Genomic DNA, 17,087 nt, shown 5'->3' with positions numbered 1-17,087 from the left:
GAACGTGTGCAGATCGCGGAGGTGCCGTGCGTCTGGTACTTGATCGGTTGGATCGCAAAGACGTTCAACTACATCAACCGCGTTACTTAACGCTCCCGCTTTCGGTCTACGAGGGTACATGGACACACTCTCCCGCTTGTTGCTATGCTTCCCCTAGATAGATCTTGCGTGATCGTAGGATTTTTTTTTTAAATACTACGTTCCCCAACACGGACTCGCGCAAAGCCCCCCATGTTTGTCTCCAGTTTGCGGGAGAAACCGCGTCCGGACCGCCCTGCGGACCGATACAGGACCGCGTTGGATGACTTCCGCGGTCCGGACGGCTACGGGAGGTTTGCGGGTCCGCCTTGGAGATGCCCTAACAAGACACAATGGATGTAAAACTAAATTTGACCCATCGTATACCTTTCTCGACCACAAATACCCGACACTATTTTTTTGTTTTAACAAATCCCGCAGATCGAACGCTCCAACCCTCATGTAAACTCACATAGAGGGTTTTCTTGTCTCTCGTCGCCGCCGCCGCCGGTCCCCCTCGTCCCCTATGGTACTTGGACCATGGAGGTGCGGTGGATCCCGACCTTTTCGTGCCGGAGGGCTTCGTTTTTAGGTGCTTTTCTGAATTTTGATAGGGTTTATGCCATGCTCAAGAAGACGAGGCGGTGACGGCTTCTTGAAGATGGAATAAGGTCCTCCCCGCCTAGCCCCTCTCCCGGTGATGTTTCAAGCATCGCCGGAAGGCGTGTGGAGGTTTGTCTCCAACAGATCTCAAGGGATCCAGTCGGCGTTTGTCTTGATGGATCCAGCCTTCGTTCGTCTACGTGTGTGTGTCTTTAGGTTGGATCCTTCCGATCTAAGCTTCTCTTTATCGACGGCGATTGCTGTTCTGGTGCGCTAGTCCTATAGGGCCTTAGCACGATGACTTCCCGACTGTTTACTACAATAATGTTTGTCCGACTCTGACGAGGGAGGGGTGTTGACGGCGGCGCGCCTTCGGCTCGCTCCAGTGCTTGTAGTCGTCGCTAGGTGATCAACGGACCTGGATGCAAATTTTACTTCTAATGTTCTTTTTACTACCTTCACAGTTGATGAATAGACCGAAAGTTTTATCGAAAAAGAAGTATACCTTTCTCAACCTTTTAACTAAGACATCTTAGTGCGAACCAACTTGTGGTTGGATGGTTAGAGGGACTGTGGTATCCCCAGCCCACCAGGGTTCAAGTCCCGGTGCTCGCATTTATTTCTGGATTTATTTCAGGATTTCCGGCGATGCGCATTCAGTGGGAGGAGACGTTCCCGTCGACGACGAGTTGCCTACGGTGACTTCGTAAATTTCAAGATGATATGCCGGCTCAGTATTTCGGAGGTGCTCATAGGGGTAGGGTGTGCGTGTGTGTTTGTAGGGATGAGTGTATGCGCGTGTATACGAGCGCTTGCGTCTGTACTGTGTTAAAAAAAACTAAGACATCTTAGTATTGTATCTTTTTTTACCCCCGTTCAAAGTATCATCACCGCACTGATCATCGGAACCAATAATCTATCCTCGCACGTAAAATCAAGAGTAAAAACTATACTATTTTGCAAAAATAATAATTAAGAGTAATAACTAGAAAACAAAAAAATTGACAACCCCTAGCAAGCCAGCTTTGGATTTGGATCCAATCACAGACAGCCCTAGCGGCGGCGGTTGGTGTATTTGTTGAGGGCACAGGGCGTAGCATGCGATGTGACCACGGGGGCGCGATCGGTGCACACCCTCCCCCGTGAGGTCAAAAGCTCCAAAGGAGGGCGGTCCAATGGTACGCCGACACGTACGTCCCCTCCCCCCACCGGTCCACTGGACACGCCCCACGCCGCTCGGCCACCCCCGCGCCCGGCTCGCGCGGACTCCCGCTTTGACCGGGCCCGCCCACGCGCGGTGTCGCCGCCCGGGCGCGACGCGTCGGCCCGCGATTGGACGGCTGCCCCCGTAGCCAGGCGAGCTTCTCGAGGGGCCGCACCCATCGCCCTCCTATTTTTCTATCCCCCATCCCGCACCCCTCCTCTCCCCCACTCCTCCCTATTCCTATCCCCCCAGCCTCCCCCACGAACCCACAGCGCGCACCCGAGATCCGCAGCCGAAGCCCGTGAGAGCAGCGAAGCGCGAGAGGAAAGGTACTCCCCTCCCTCCCTCCTTTCCCCTCCCAATCCTTTGCTGTGGGTGCGAGCCACCGATTGATTGTTGCTTCTGGTCGCGGGGATCCGAGGTGAAGCGATTCCGCTCGCTCTGCGACGGATCCATTTCCGTTTCCGTTTTTGCGTCTGATTTGTGTGCGTCAGGCTAGATCCTGGCCTGGATCGTGCTAGATCTAGTGTTGGTTTGTTGGATCGGTTAGGGTTCGAGATCCGATCTGACGCGCAAGTTAGGGTTTCCGAGAGCAGCGCTTTTCCTGCCTGAAATACGGCTTGTTGAGCGTATTTCCCCTCTATTTGTAGTGAGTTTAGTGGGGATCGACGGGGGATTTTGGCAAGGATTCGAGATCTGCCCAGAAATATGAAAATGCGCACCGTGCTGATGTTCGTTGTATTACTAGTTCTGTAGATCCAGCGCGCATCTCGGTAGATGGGATGCGAATCTCCTGTAATCAGGTCTAGATCTAGTTCCCTTGCTAAGAGAAGGATGCATGTTGTTATTTGCTTGTGCCGATCTAATTTCAACTTCCAGTTCTGTTTGCTTGTTATCCTGTGGAATATTGTTTTCTCAATCTGAAGCTCGGTGGTTTTAGATTAGATTTGTCCAATAGAATATCAGAAAAGTCGAAGAATCAAAGGCCAGTATTGATGGCTCCTTTTGAGGATGTAGTAGGATATTTAGATGCATACACTCCTCTAAAGTGATTCCTTACCTAGGTTGTAAAAGTTGGGCTAGCTCTCTAACTATACTGTATCATATGAAAACTGCTCACACCACTTGCGAATCTGGGAAAGAGGATGATTTGTAGCAATTGTATATTCACTTTCGTTGGTTCATTTTCTTCAGATTCTGGAATTAGTTTGCTTGTTGATCCCATATGCACTGCTTTTCGTAGCATGGTACATATATGGGCAAGTGGTAACAGTGACAATTTGTACTTGCAGGCACTGAACTAGTTTGCAACAAAGAAGAGGGAAAATGTCTACCGCTGAGGCAACCCGTGAGGAGAATGTGTACATGGCCAAGCTCGCCGAGCAGGCTGAGCGTTACGAGGAAATGGTTGAGTTCATGGAGAAGGTCGCAAAGACCGCTGATGTTGGTGAGCTCACTGTTGAGGAGCGCAACCTGCTCTCTGTGGCTTACAAGAATGTGATTGGTGCCCGGAGGGCTTCCTGGAGGATCATCTCCTCCATTGAGCAGAAGGAGGAGAGCCGTGGGAACGAGGCCTATGTTGCTTCAATCAAGGAGTACCGTACCAGGATTGAAACCGAGCTCAGCAAGATCTGTGATGGCATCCTCAAGCTTCTGGACTCCCACCTTGTCCCCTCTGCCACTGCAGCAGAGTCCAAGGTGTTCTATCTGAAAATGAAGGGTGACTACCACAGGTATTTACTTCCTGCATACAGAGAATTAGGCCAGTCCATAGATGTTGCATACTTCGATGTACAGCAATTTACTTTCTACTCCCTGATTGTGAATCCATAGGTACCTTGCGGAGTTCAAGGCGGGTGCTGAGAGGAAAGAAGCAGCTGAGAACACTCTTGTAGCATACAAGTCGGCCCAGGTTAGCTTTCATGGACTGTTTGCTAATTTGAAACATACAGTATCATGTACCAGTTTGCTTTATCATCATCTTTCTCTTGCAAAGTTGAATACATGTTCTGTCATTCCTGGTTGGGATATACTGTGCAGGCTATTTTTTGTTTGTGTGTATTGTTTCATTGAGTGTGCATGCTGACATTAATTTACTTGTTATTATTTAGGACATCGCGCTTGCTGACTTGCCTACCACCCACCCGATAAGGCTTGGACTTGCACTCAACTTCTCAGTGTTCTACTATGAGATCCTGAACTCTCCAGACCGTGCTTGCAACCTTGCCAAGCAGGTTAGTCTTCTGTTTTATACATCACATCTTTTGGTGATGAGTTCTTCTGTGTGGAAACTATTTTGCCCTGCTTGTTACTTCTTTTATTTGATGGGAGCATACCTTGGTGCCATTTCTCATGGAAGCTATATAGTACAATTCTGATCTCTGGTGAAATTGTTGTTTCAGCATTTCTTATGCTTTACTTTATGGTACTATATCAGTTTAAAGTTTTTTATGAAAGCTTAACCAACAATCTTTGTTAACTATGCCAACCAGTTGAAATGATTCATGCTATTGAAAGTATAGTTTGAACCATCACTTGACATCAAGGAAAAGGGTCTCAGTCTATACATCTGTTGTATATGTAGAATGCGATTAATTCTGGAATGTTTACTTGTTGGTAGGCATTTGATGAAGCCATTGCTGAGCTGGACTCCCTCGGCGAGGAATCCTACAAGGACAGCACCTTGATCATGCAACTTCTTCGTGACAACTTGACTCTCTGGACCTCCGATAACGCAGTATGTGTCCCCATTGAAACTTCTACCTGTATTGACTCTGTCATGGGTGGTGTTGAAAACCTTGTTACTCATAATCCTGTTCAACTTTTCCAGGAGGAGGGTGGTGATGAGATCAAGGAAGCCGCCTCAAAGCCTGAGGGAGAGGGGCACTGATTGGCTGGCCCTCGAGCGTGCCCAAGTTTATTTCTGAGTCCATTTACGCAGCTACCTGTATCATTCGGATCATAAGATGTACTAGGGTCGGTTGCACTATGTGAATCATAAGATGTGGTAGGATGGTGCTATGCGAAGCGTGTCGAGCTGAAGTACCTAGTGGACTACAGTCATGAGGACGGTCATGTGGACATCGTCGCTTCTTAGTTCATTAGCAGATTTCAAACTATTTCCTGTATTGCAGCACATTATTAGTATTGCTGTATTAGCAATTTTCATGGCTTGTTGATGATTGATCATACTTGGCGTCAAGCACCCCCAAAGCTTGCCTTTCTAATGAGGCAACAGCTGAGTTTTCTTGTCTACTTCCCTCTCAAAATAATTGAGTTCTAGGATTCTTCTAAGTCAATAAGTTTGATAAATTTGATATGAAATTATATCAGCATCTATAAAATCGATTTTATTCCCTTAGTTAAATTATGAAATGTATTTCGTATTATATATTTATCCTGTTGTGTATTTACTGGTGATATATAAATCCCCTTTATGTTTTTACTGAAAACAATTCAACTTGGTCTTGATTTTGTGACTCAAATTTAAAATTCAATTAAATGAGCAGATATATATGATGGTACTCCAAAGAAACAAAAGCCAAGCACATCTGGGAAGCCGATATTACGGCCCTTCTAATTTCCCAAAAGTGATTCTTTGTCATCCATCCCATTTGTGTCCATCAGTTTGTACCTTTTCTTCGACAACTTCATCTCCTTGAATGTCTTGCCTGCCTCTTACTCTTGCTTCCTCGGCTGCCTCTTCTCATTCTCTTTGACTTCTTACCACCTTGCTAATTTCTCCTGTTTCTTGAGCGGGATTACTTCATTGCTAATTTCTCCTGTTTCTTGAACGGGATTACTTCATGTATGATGCTTTGTGTCCGATTTGCGTACAATGGTCAGATGGATGGTTGTAGGCCCAAATAGTCCCTCGTTTTCTCATGGACGAAAAGTGCAAATGGAGGACGGGGCATTGGTGGACTTTACAAAAGAGCATATTTCCAAATTGTGATTTTTTTGAAAAAGATTATACATACACAAATACATATACAACACGGTCACAAAAAGTTTCATAACAATATACTTGCGGCATAGACCAAAAAAAATACATACATGGGAATGGGCCACCATTTTCTTATTATTGTTGGGCCGGAATTTTGTTTTTTTTGTGCAGCTTGCAATTCATAATATTTTTGAATGAAATTTTACACATCCACCATGAATATGTACAGGTTTTCATAGATTTTTTTAAACTTAGAAATTCTGTTTTTGAATCATTTGAAATAAAGTCTTCCAATGCCCCCGTCCACACAAACTTCGCACTCCTAACATGGATGGTTACTATTGTGTGTTAGTACAAATATCGTACCGATCTTATTACATGTGTAGCGGTGCTCTTTCTTCAATGCCAATTCCACATTATCTCTACCAACTCATCCCTCGACAAAATCATCTCAGACTTTTCTCTCTAGGCATAAAACTTTGCTCCCTTTGAAAGCCTCTCCTACTCTTTCTTCGTCCTACGAGCCTCTATGAAGTTAGTATGTCTTTCTAGATCTCCCATCCTCCTCCCCATCTACTCCATCCTTGCTCTTTGAGAAGAGGAGTGATTTGACATTAGTCTTTTAGGCGGAGCGTCACCATTCCTGGTGTCACTTTTTATTGCTCTTCAGGAATGCACAATAATGATGGAGTGTCGAGAACTTTCGTTCGGACTTAGGCATATGCTTGTACGTAATTGTCATGTGGCATCGAGCAATTTCGGATGAGAGATATGTCTTATCTTCTTATAAGAGATCAACTCTTAGCTATGAGAAGTCAAGTTTTTATGTTCTCTTCATTTCTCCCTTTCCCACCTCACCATTTATCCTACCTGATACCGCTAAGATAGTTTTAATGTAAACACCCTAAGCAAGCCTGTTTTTTCTTCTTATTTTTCTCTCACTTTCCATTAGTACAATAAACCGTTGCAGATTCTTGTTTTGCTATTGCGTGTTCCAAAGTTTGTAGTTGCTTTTGCACTACCTTTTATTTGTTCTTTATTCCACGGCTCAAGTCAAAATTCAAAATTGCTTAGGAGCATAAATAGAGATGTGTTGCTAATGATTTCTCCATCGCCATACCGATTATATTCAATATCTAATTTATGGTTCCATAGAATGGCATTTTAGCCCTAGAGGAAATGTTGACCAATCGCTAGCCTCTTCTTTCCCTTCTCATAAAGCGACCGGGGCAAAGTCTTCCTCTCCTCGATATCTGTTAATGAGCTCGTGGATTCGCCTCTCCTCTATTTGCCGCTCCGACAACCCGGGGTGGGGAGGGAATCTTGGTGCCTTGGCTATGGTTAGTATATATTTTTTCAGTCCTAACAAGAGTGACGCTCGACGAATGTCGATGCCTCATCTCCGAGTCAGTCTTTCGGGCTCCAACCCTCCTCGAGTTCGTCCGTTGGGACAGATTATGCAGAGCTCTGGTGTAGATTCTTGTTGGCTCCTCGGGGCAGCTAGGTTGGGGTTTATCGCCGTGTGTGCGCGACCATGATATTTGATGTCAAAGTTCTTCAGATCTATTCAAAGGTTTAATGACGACAACTGCAACTTTAGGGTGCCAGTCCTTAGTGGCATATGCACACAAACTTCTCAGGTGTCATCAACATGATGAGGTTGGCTCCGGTATGAGAGAGAGGCGACGGTATGTCAACGCTCGTTCTGTGGTTCAGAGACCTCAATACATTATTATTATGTTTGTGTGCTTTGTACCTCTGATGATTTTTTTCGTAAAATAAAACCCTAGATGAAATGTTTACCGTGTCTTTTAAAATACTTCTAACTAGAAAGGCTCTCGCAACCTGCAAGGTGCAAGGCTTCCTCTCATTTTCTTCCCCTACCCCTAGGCGGTTAGGGCAAACTCTCCCCTCCAAGCTTCACCAGAGAGCCCGTGGATTTGCCTCCCCTCTACCCGCCGCTCCGGCGGCCGGTGGCGGGAAGAGGAATTTCGGTGCCTTCGCCTCGATTAGTAGTTTAGGTTAGGTTTTTTTAGTCCTCGTAGGTGCGGCACTCGGACGGACGGCGACGCTTCTTCTTTGAGTTTATTTTTCGGGCTATAATCTCCTCGAGTTCGTCCGTCTGGACATAGTTGACGGAGCTGCGACATAGAATTTCAGGCTCTAACCTTGGGACGACGAGGTTAAGATTTCTTGTCATGTGGCGAGATTTGATGTCAGGTGTTTCAGATCTATGTCAGGAAAAAGAACTTGGAAAAAGATAAACGTCACTCGAACGTTTCCTCCCACGCGGCCAGCAGACAGAAGGAAGAGGAGAGCGAGCAGACGCACCATCGCCGCAACAAAGCCAACAACTTACGTACTGAAGAAAAGAAAACCACTTGTAAAGCAGATCACATATACTCACCGCACGCACCGCGCGTCGTCGCCGCGCCGCCCTGCCCACCCCACCGGATCCCGCCAGATCCAGGTGCCCAGATCCCGGAGCGCCCGACTGGTCCGATGGACCCCTCGCCGGCCCAGGCGGCCGCGGCGGAGCGCGACCGCTCGCCGCCGCCGCCCCCTCCTCCGCCCCCGTCCTCCTCCGCGTCGCCTCTCGCCGTCGTCTGCAGCTTCTGGAAAGGTCCGCGTCGATCCCACCTTCGCTTCGTTCGAATAGGCGGTGATGTTGGTTCGAACTGGTGTGCCTGTAAGGACGGTTGCTTTGAATTGCCGCGGAGCATCGCGATTCCCAGTTGCGCGCACCTGTACTGGCTCGTAGGTGCAGAATCTGCGGGGTTTTTGCAACTAATCGCGACTGGAGATATCTTAATTTCCTTGAGATGCTTACATTTTCCACCTGCATTCAAATCTGCTACTGGCATGTTTTTGCCTGCCACCTCCTCAGTTGGCTCCAACTGTATGATATGCTCGTGACAGTGAGACCAAGTAGTTTCAGTAGAGAAGGCTTGAGTCTTCGTCTCAAACTTAAATTCGCTATTTCTATGAAGCTTGGCAAGCTTTTGCTGTCCTAGTTTAGTTTCTGCACTGATCGAAAAAAGCAAATAATAGATATTACTAGTTTTTGTGCATAGGCCATGTATAGCCACTCTACATCATTCGAACAATGAGTTAGTGATTGTTCACAGACGTCATGAACTTTTATTGTCTCCTTGAATTATTTGATCCATACCAAGTAGGGAGAGTAGCTGTGAGTTGTCATGCCACGTGATCGATACCGTGGTTCCCATGTGGGGGTTTGGAAAGCTACAACGCCTAAATAGCTTCCAAGTGTGAATGCTCATTTACTGTAGATAACTTATTGATTTATTTAGTTCTTGTATGTGGAATGTAGGTTGATGCTTTCGCCATGTAAATTTTTATGCTATCCATGGTGGAGAATCTGACTGTTGTCTCTTGTACAATTTAGACTTTGATTTGGAGAAAGAAAGAAGTGGTTTGGATGAGCAGGGTTTAAAGATTGCGGAGAATCAAGAGACGAGCCAGAAGAACCGACGTAGACTTGCTGAGAATACTCGGGACTTCAAGAAGGCATCTCCAGATGACAAGCTTAGTTTGTTCAACTCATTGCTTAAGAGTTACCAGGAGGAAGTTGACAATCTCACAAAGAGAGCAAAGTTTGGAGAAAATGCATTTCTCAACATCTATCAGAAGCTCTATGAAGCCCCTGATCCATATCCAGCTCTTGCTTCTATGGCTGTATGTCTTTCAAACTTACTCTCTACCGTAGCTTCTCTAATTCGGCATTGTTTGTTGTATTCATAGAGGAAACTGCCTTCATGGCTGTCCCGACTTCTCTAAATTGCAAGTTGCCACCAATACTTAATATCTTGCCTTGTCGCAATAATCACTTGCCATCTTATTGGTATTCAGTATTGACACCTACTGATATCTGATAATAACAGATAATTATTTGTATGATTCTATCGTCACTCTCCGAACATAGAACTTTTGCTATAATATGTGTCAACTTGCACTAAATTAAACTATAGGTGGGAAGCTGTTAATCTGCAAATATAGATGCGAGTTAGTTTGTTCCAACTTAAAAGTAGCGGTCACGTGTTAACACTAGTGCAGATCAGAGTTAGCAACTTTGGAAAAAAACATGATATGGCACTGCAGTTTCCTCCAACAAAAGTCTGACGTGTTCAGTTTTGTTTATTCCTTTGCTTGAATGTCAATAACTAGCATCTTCTTCGAATATAATAAATGACATTCAGTCAGATTTCACCAAAGTTTGTTGCTAATGATCTCAATTCATTCAGGATCAAGACCAGAAACTATCTGAACTGGAGACTGAAAACCGGAAGATGAAACTTGAGCTTGAAGAATACCGGGCGGAATCTGCGCACCTAAAGAACCAACAGGCGACGATTAGGCGACTTGAGGAGCGAAACCGCCAACTAGAACAACAGGTCTGTTCCAAGGTCACTTGGTTTCCCGCTCTGTTTTTTAGTTAGTTTTCCTTCTGGTTTTGATGTTCTGCATGAACGGTGTCAGTTTCACAGTCGAATAATGTTAGTTCCTTCACACTGGTGCTTTATGAAATTATCCAATTGACTTCCTGTATCCATACAATGGTATTCTTAATTTTCATTTTCATACTTGAATGGCCGTATTGTTCTTGTTTACAAAGTTTCAGAAGCCTCATACTTTTCATGATAGAAAACTTAAGTCCTTTTACATTCATGCATGAATTCCAAATTTCACCTGAACTAAAAACAGTTGTACCATGGTCTGTCTGCGAATATATTGGCCCACTAATACTGCTTTTTAGACATAACACCATTAGTCAAAATATTTTGTAAATATGCAAGTGGCATTGCACTTGCAGCTGAAATATATACATTCCTTCCAGTTTATGAAGTTTGTATATAGCGAGCAACTACTTTGATGAAAAAACATTGCTGATTTCTTGTTCCACATAGTTTTAACACACTTCCTGTTTCTTGAATCATATCTCTTTTACTTTCTAATGTTTTATTTTATTTTTGTGATTTTAGATGGAAGAAAAAGTTAGAGAGATGGTTGAAATGAAACAGCGAAGCTTGGCAGAAGATAGTCAGAAAACTCTCGAAGCCCTGAAAGATAGGTATGATAAATAATTGCAACGAAGAAAATAATTGCTTAACGATTATCACAATTTAAATTTAAGCTTCTTGATTTCGAGAATTTGCCACATCATATATGATGATGCATATGCTGATTTGAATTTTCGATTGCCATGATTGTAGGGAACGGGCGTTGCAGGACCAACTAAGGCAAGCTACAGAAAGTGTCAAGAATATGCAGAAGTTACATGAATCGGCACAAAGCCAATTGTTTGAGCTTCGTACTCAATCAGGTTTTCTTCCTTTCTTTAGTTGTGTTACCTTGACGATCGCTATGCTTAATGGTTCAATAATTATGGAAGTTCTAATGAAGTTCTATATTTTGTTCAGAGGAGGACCGGACAGCAAAGGAAGCTGAAGTGAGCCTTCTGATGGATGAAGTTGAACGCGCTCAATCACGATTAGTTAGCCTTGAGAGAGAAAAGGTAATGTTGCATGTTGCTGTTTTGGCTTTAGGAAAATCCCTTTTCATATGGTTGCAATTTTCCCACTATGGCAATCGAGATCTGTGCCTTGAGATCTATGCACATTCTCTCATACTACTGCACCAAACTTATGGTGATAGACTATTATCAAATAATCCTCAGTCGGTGAATACATTGAATTTATGACTGACATGTCATGTGTTGACCAAAATGTGCACATCCATAGTTCAAAAAAGCGCTAGGCGTTAATTGTGCGTTTTGCCACCGCCTTGCGCTTTACTGACCAAAGCGCATGCTTATGCGCAGTTATGCGCAGATTAAGTGTAGTTATGCGCAATGCGTTTTGCCAATGCCTAGAGCCTAGGCGAGCTTAAGCGCTCGCTTAGGCGCGCCTTTTTTAACTATGTGCACATCTATTATTGGCTTCCCTAACATACGATTTTATTCTTATGTTCACTGCAGGGGGATTTACGGTCTCAGTTGCAGACAACAAATGAAGACACAAGTAATAATAGGTAATTTTGTTTGCATTTTTCCTGTGTATGAATGAATATGCATGCAAGTGTGTATTTGCATAATTTTTATCATTCATAATGCTGTTGATACAGTGACTTTCAGCAGTATTGCTATTATTTTAGCTGGGCCTTTATGATTATCTAGAACTTAATACTAACTTATTATCTGAACTATGCAATTATGCAGTGATTACATGGACCCAAGTGATATACTTGAGAGTTCTTTGAATGCCAAGGAGAAGATTATATCAGAGTTGAATGCAGAACTGCGTAACATTGAAAGTACTTTATCAAGTGAGAAAGAAATGCATGTGAATGAAGTAAAGAAGTTGACTGCTTTACTCAGTGAGAAGGTACCCAGTCAAATTGCTATGTCAAAATTCAGTTGTCAGTAACCAACTCACTACTCTTAATGTTGGCTACTGGTTGCCAAGCTATAAGTGAGGGACTCAACCATTCTCTTATTTAGAGAGTCCCCCTGTTTATTCTTTTCCATCATCTGAAGGGCACAGTAGTCTTCTTATGTGTATCATGAACCTGTCTATTTACTTACAATCCATATTCCAAATATTGTTCAATATATTAATTTCTTTGCTTCTATCACTATCAACATTCTGTGATAGGTGAGTTTCATAGACATGGCTACAGCCTTGCATCTGAACCTGAAAAAATCACACAGAGAAAATGAAGATAATAATAAGTCACTTTTTCTACTATATGTGTGAGCCATTTTCCAGTCACGAGTCGATCCACCATATATATGCTCTTGGAATGATTTGTATCTATGCACCCATGGTCCACTTATTTGTTGTTTTGCTAATTACTTTCTCTTTGTAGGAAACTGCGATAACGGAGTTGAAGAAAGAACTTCAAGAAAGACCTACGACTAGACTAGTTGATGATCTCAAGAAAAAGGTTCAGATTTTGCAGGTTGGAACAAAACAAGCTCTATGGATAAACATGTTTTTGTTAAACCATCTACTTTAGTTCGTACGTTTGACGACGTACCGTCCATAATCAACTGGATCTGAACTTGAACTCATTGCCTCTTTATCCTTTCGTGAAATTTCAAATACACATGATACATGAGATCAGCTTTTCAGTGTTGCATCTTATACTAAATTTGCCCACATCATTTTGTTGGTGATCACAGAGATATGCTTGAGATACATTTTGTTATTCCTCCATATTATCCTCACTATCTTTGATTTTCTGTCCCCATGCTTGTTGAAATTCCTATTTTTTTTCCAATAGGCTGTTGGGTACAACTCAATTGAAGCTGAAGACTGGGAGCTAGCAACTAATGGTGAAGAAATGAGCAAACTGGAAGCTTTGCTTCTTGATAAGAACCGCAAAATGGAGCATGAACTTACACAGTTGAAGGTTGGTACCTAGTTTATATGCTGGAAAATGGTTTGGCTCTTTGGAGGACAATCAGTATTTGTCATGTATACATGTTATCTTCTCTGCTGGAACTGTCTTGTAATTTTTTTTTTCATCTCTTAAAGGTTAAAATATCAGAGAAGTCAAGTCTTCTTGAGGAAGCTGAGAAAAAGATCGCTGAACTAACTTCAAAGGTTGAAGAGCAGCAAAAATTGATTCTGAAACTTGAGGATGACATATTAAAGGTTGCTCTCCTTACCCTTGCGATATTTCACATATTGCCAGTTGATCCTATTGTCCTTTGAAGTTGAATATATAATCCTTACGAGCATGTCTTCTGCATATACGGTTACCTTATTTAGTGCTACAGTCTGAATAGTGATATTATGTTATTCCAATAAACTACACAATCCTGGATTTCGATACTTAAGAAACCAAAGAATTTGTTATGCCTTTTGTTTCTTGAAGCACATGTGTAGCTGATATGTTTATTTACTTTGTTACAGGGCTGCAGTTCAACTGATAGGAGGAGTTCTCTTTTGAATGGTTGGGATCTTCAAGAAATAGGCTCAAATGAAGTATCGGAGGTAAAATTCTAGTTTGGGTTCACTTATAGCTAACCATGTCGCTTTAATTCTGCATTACTCTTAGAAGCTGCATAATTCAGCCGTGGACAATAAATGCACGGGAAACACAGTTCAGATGATCAACTTTAAGTCCTCATAGACATCATCTTAAAGCTAGTATAAAGATCTGCAATTGTCATAAATGTTACCGTTACAACTGTTAATACACAACACTGAAACATTGAAAAGTTAGTGAATTACCAGACACTGAAATATTTAGCGCCTCTACCACAGTTTCCCAGAAAAAACTCTTGATACACTGATTTTGCAAACATGCGTGTGATTTTAATATTTAGCAGTATATGCAGTTGTTATCAACAGTATCCACAGTTCTAGATGTTAAGGCAAACACCGAATGTGCCTAAAAATCATTCCAATACTCATTTTTTTTTGTAACAGTGCATTTGATTTTGAATTGTCTAATCAGATGGTCACTACATCCATGTGTAGCTTCACTTGTTTCTTTTCATTTATTTACAGGGTACTGATCCAAGGAATTCATCACCAGACCAAGATCAAAGTTCCATGCTCAAGGTCATCTGCAATCAGAGGGACCGTTTCCGTACACGACTACGTGAAACCGAAGAGGTATATATTATAGGCTTCTATTTTCGACAAGGTTTGGTAATGATATAAGAGGGTCATTTTCCTTGGTTTTCTTGAAAGTTGTGATTCTGTTAGGCTTTTCTTGGATTTTTTTTATCCCATGACGTCTCTTTGCTTCATGAAATATGAAAATGCATCACCACTGACCATGTATTGTCATTTTTACTTATCCCAGGAACTGAGGAGATTAAAAGAGAAGTATGAAATGCTAGCTGTAGAATTGGAAAAAACAAAAGCTGATAATGTTCAATTGTACGGAAAGATTCGATACGTCCAGGACTACAGTCATGAGAAGATTGTTTCTAGAGGACCAAAGAAGGTTTAGCATAAATCCTTATGATGGACTTTACATACTTCACATTGTCTAGCATTTGACCTTTGTTATGTTGCGCCTTGCAGTACGCAGAAGATATTGAAAGTGGTTCTTCAGACGTTGAAACAAAGTACAAGAAAATGTACGAGGATGACATAAATCCTTTTGCAGCTTTCTCGAGGAAGGTAGATATATTTGAACATATCATCAGCAACACATGTTATCTCTGGTATTGTACACAGCTCAATTATGTTCTTTTTTTGCCATATCCAGGAAAAGGATCAAAGATACAAGGAACTTGGTCTAAGAGATAAGATCACTCTCAGTAGTGGCCGTTTTCTCCTCGGTAACAAGTATGATACTTTCATTTTTTGTGGGGTGTGCAGTTCAGGTTTTCCTTTCTTTGTATTTGTTGTATTACCGATCTTTGATGATAACTTTTAAATTGTTGTAGAAACAGCAGAGCTATACATGCCAAGTTTTTTATTTGACCATTCCCAATGTTGTATGTCTTTTTTGAATTAAATAAGTACAACACCGATGACTCAGGTGTGCATGGATCTGCCACTGAGATGTACTCCCTCTGTAATGAAATATAAGAGCGTTTAGCTAGTGATCTAAACACTCTTATATTTCTTTACAGAGGGAGTAGTTAATTTGGTTCCAACTTCTTAAATTATACCCTTCGTCTGAATCTTTGTTTAGATTTTTATATTTGGTCATTGTGCTCATGTCTAAACTTTAAAACTGGCCACCATTGATTAATCCTAGCCCTTCATGGATAAGAATGTACAAGTGATTGCCATTTTGTATTACATGATGCCTGAGTTTCTTTATTGTATGATTTTATCCATGAAGCGGACTGAAAATAAATATATCAAGTGTTTTGTTTGTATTCACATATTTGCCTGGACTTTTATATTCTCCTACACTAATGAATTGCTTGAATTTCTGTATTTGACCAATGAAGCGGACTGAAACAAGAAACTAATGTAGCATGTGTTCTGTTTGTATTCACAGATTTGCCCGGACATTTATATTCTTCTACACTATTGGATTGCATCTCCTTGTGTTCACGCTGCTGTACAGAATGTCAGCTTTGAGCTATCTGAGGTAAGCATGCATCACATCGTCAATTTGAATTTGATGTCCTGAGCATGAGCTTGGCTAACTTGAAACATTTGTGCAGCATAACACCTGCACATGATGAGATCATCCTGGACGCTGGCAATCAGACACTATCGCATATGCCCTGAGCCAAGTTTGATGTAACAGTATTATCACTTGATCAGTACTGAAAACGAAGCGTTCCTGGGTTTTGGTCTCGAGAATCTCTGCATAGGATCATAATTGAAGTTTTTAGTTTACTATGCCCTTTAGGTGCCTTGATATGTTCTCTTCTGTAGATAAATTTCCAGTAAAGTGGGCAAGGACCAAGGGACGAGGTGGCGGATGAGGTGTGGTGCTAGAGTCATTCTGTAAACTGTTGTATTACCAAATTGCCCTTTTGATGACAAATGAAAGCACATATGTACAAACACAATGCCATCCAAAGTATGTTTCAGAATATATGGTCGGGAGTTTGTGGCGAGGACAGTTGTACAGAATCTAGAAATAAAAAGGATTGAGGGAGTAATATTAGAGTTAAATTAGCAGATATTTAGCAGGAACGGCCTTAAGCAGATATTTGGCAAAAGCAAGTTATCTGGACTCCCTTGTATGTGAAAGATTAAGTTTGCAAGTTGAAGTATTCAAAAGTTGAATTCTTGCAATTGAAAGAGATTTTTCATGAAAAAGGAGACGACTACTTTGCATCCGAAAAATTGAAAAGGAAGAAGAGAAACCAGAGGTGGCGACGTTCCTGCCGACAGAGGCGTTTGTGATGACTTTGTTAATCTTAAGACCTGCTGGCTTATTCTCTCGAAGGTGCTCATAAGGGTAGAGTATGCGTGTGTTCATAAGAATAAGCGTGTGTATTTGTTTGTGTACTGTATTTCGAAACAACGGGGGAGGCAGGCAGAGAAGGCGTGCAAGAGTTAAACTTGGCGAGCTTTATCCACCTTTTTCCTTAAAACTTGTTGAGGTTTATCTGAAGAGAGATCCAGCCGGATTACCTGTCGAAACCCACCCGCACGCACAGTAAACTCGCTTGTCTTCGACCACGATCAGTCGCTGTACGCTGGCACGCCCACGGATTGTCCCCAACCACCGTGCATATCCAGTGCAACCCGCAACCTCTCCCGAGCTACAAAAAATTCACACTGTTTTGCCGACCCTACGGCACCCGCAAGTGACATCAACAGCGACGGCGCGGGGAACCTGTGGACCGGCGAGGAG

At 42.5% G+C, this 17,087-nt stretch overlaps 2 protein-coding genes across 2 annotated transcripts; both read left to right on the top strand.

Moving 5' to 3' along the window:
* The first annotated feature begins 1,926 nt into the window (after positions 1 to 1,926).
* LOC109741910 (14-3-3-like protein A) lies at positions 1,927 to 5,014 on the top strand. The gene is made up of 6 exons (XM_020300998.4): positions 1,927 to 2,154; positions 3,118 to 3,558; positions 3,659 to 3,737; positions 3,937 to 4,059; positions 4,446 to 4,562; positions 4,656 to 5,014. The coding sequence occupies exons 2-6, from the start codon at positions 3,152 to 3,154 to the stop codon at positions 4,713 to 4,715; spliced, it is 786 nt and encodes a 261-aa protein (XP_020156587.1). The 5' UTR covers positions 1,927 to 2,154; positions 3,118 to 3,151; the 3' UTR covers positions 4,716 to 5,014.
* Positions 5,015 to 8,059: 3,045 nt separating this feature from the next.
* On the top strand, positions 8,060 to 16,386 carry LOC109741909 (protein CASP). Its single transcript, XM_020300997.4, has 18 exons — positions 8,060 to 8,394; positions 9,181 to 9,470; positions 10,037 to 10,186; positions 10,775 to 10,863; positions 11,006 to 11,115; positions 11,213 to 11,307; positions 11,770 to 11,822; positions 12,010 to 12,175; positions 12,660 to 12,752; positions 13,077 to 13,205; positions 13,331 to 13,450; positions 13,712 to 13,792; positions 14,312 to 14,419; positions 14,613 to 14,756; positions 14,837 to 14,935; positions 15,024 to 15,103; positions 15,771 to 15,863; positions 15,940 to 16,386. The coding sequence occupies exons 1-18, from the start codon at positions 8,274 to 8,276 to the stop codon at positions 16,004 to 16,006; spliced, it is 2,088 nt and encodes a 695-aa protein (XP_020156586.1). The 5' UTR covers positions 8,060 to 8,273; the 3' UTR covers positions 16,007 to 16,386.
* The last annotated feature ends 701 nt before the right edge of the window (positions 16,387 to 17,087 follow it).

The sequence above is a fragment of the Aegilops tauschii genome, chromosome 4 (genome assembly GCF_002575655.3).
Source record: "Aegilops tauschii subsp. strangulata cultivar AL8/78 chromosome 4, Aet v6.0, whole genome shotgun sequence".
Lineage (NCBI taxonomy): Eukaryota > Viridiplantae > Streptophyta > Magnoliopsida > Poales > Poaceae > Aegilops > Aegilops tauschii.
Note: the sequence above shows the minus strand (reverse complement) of the source record. Positions and strands in the feature narration are given on the sequence as shown.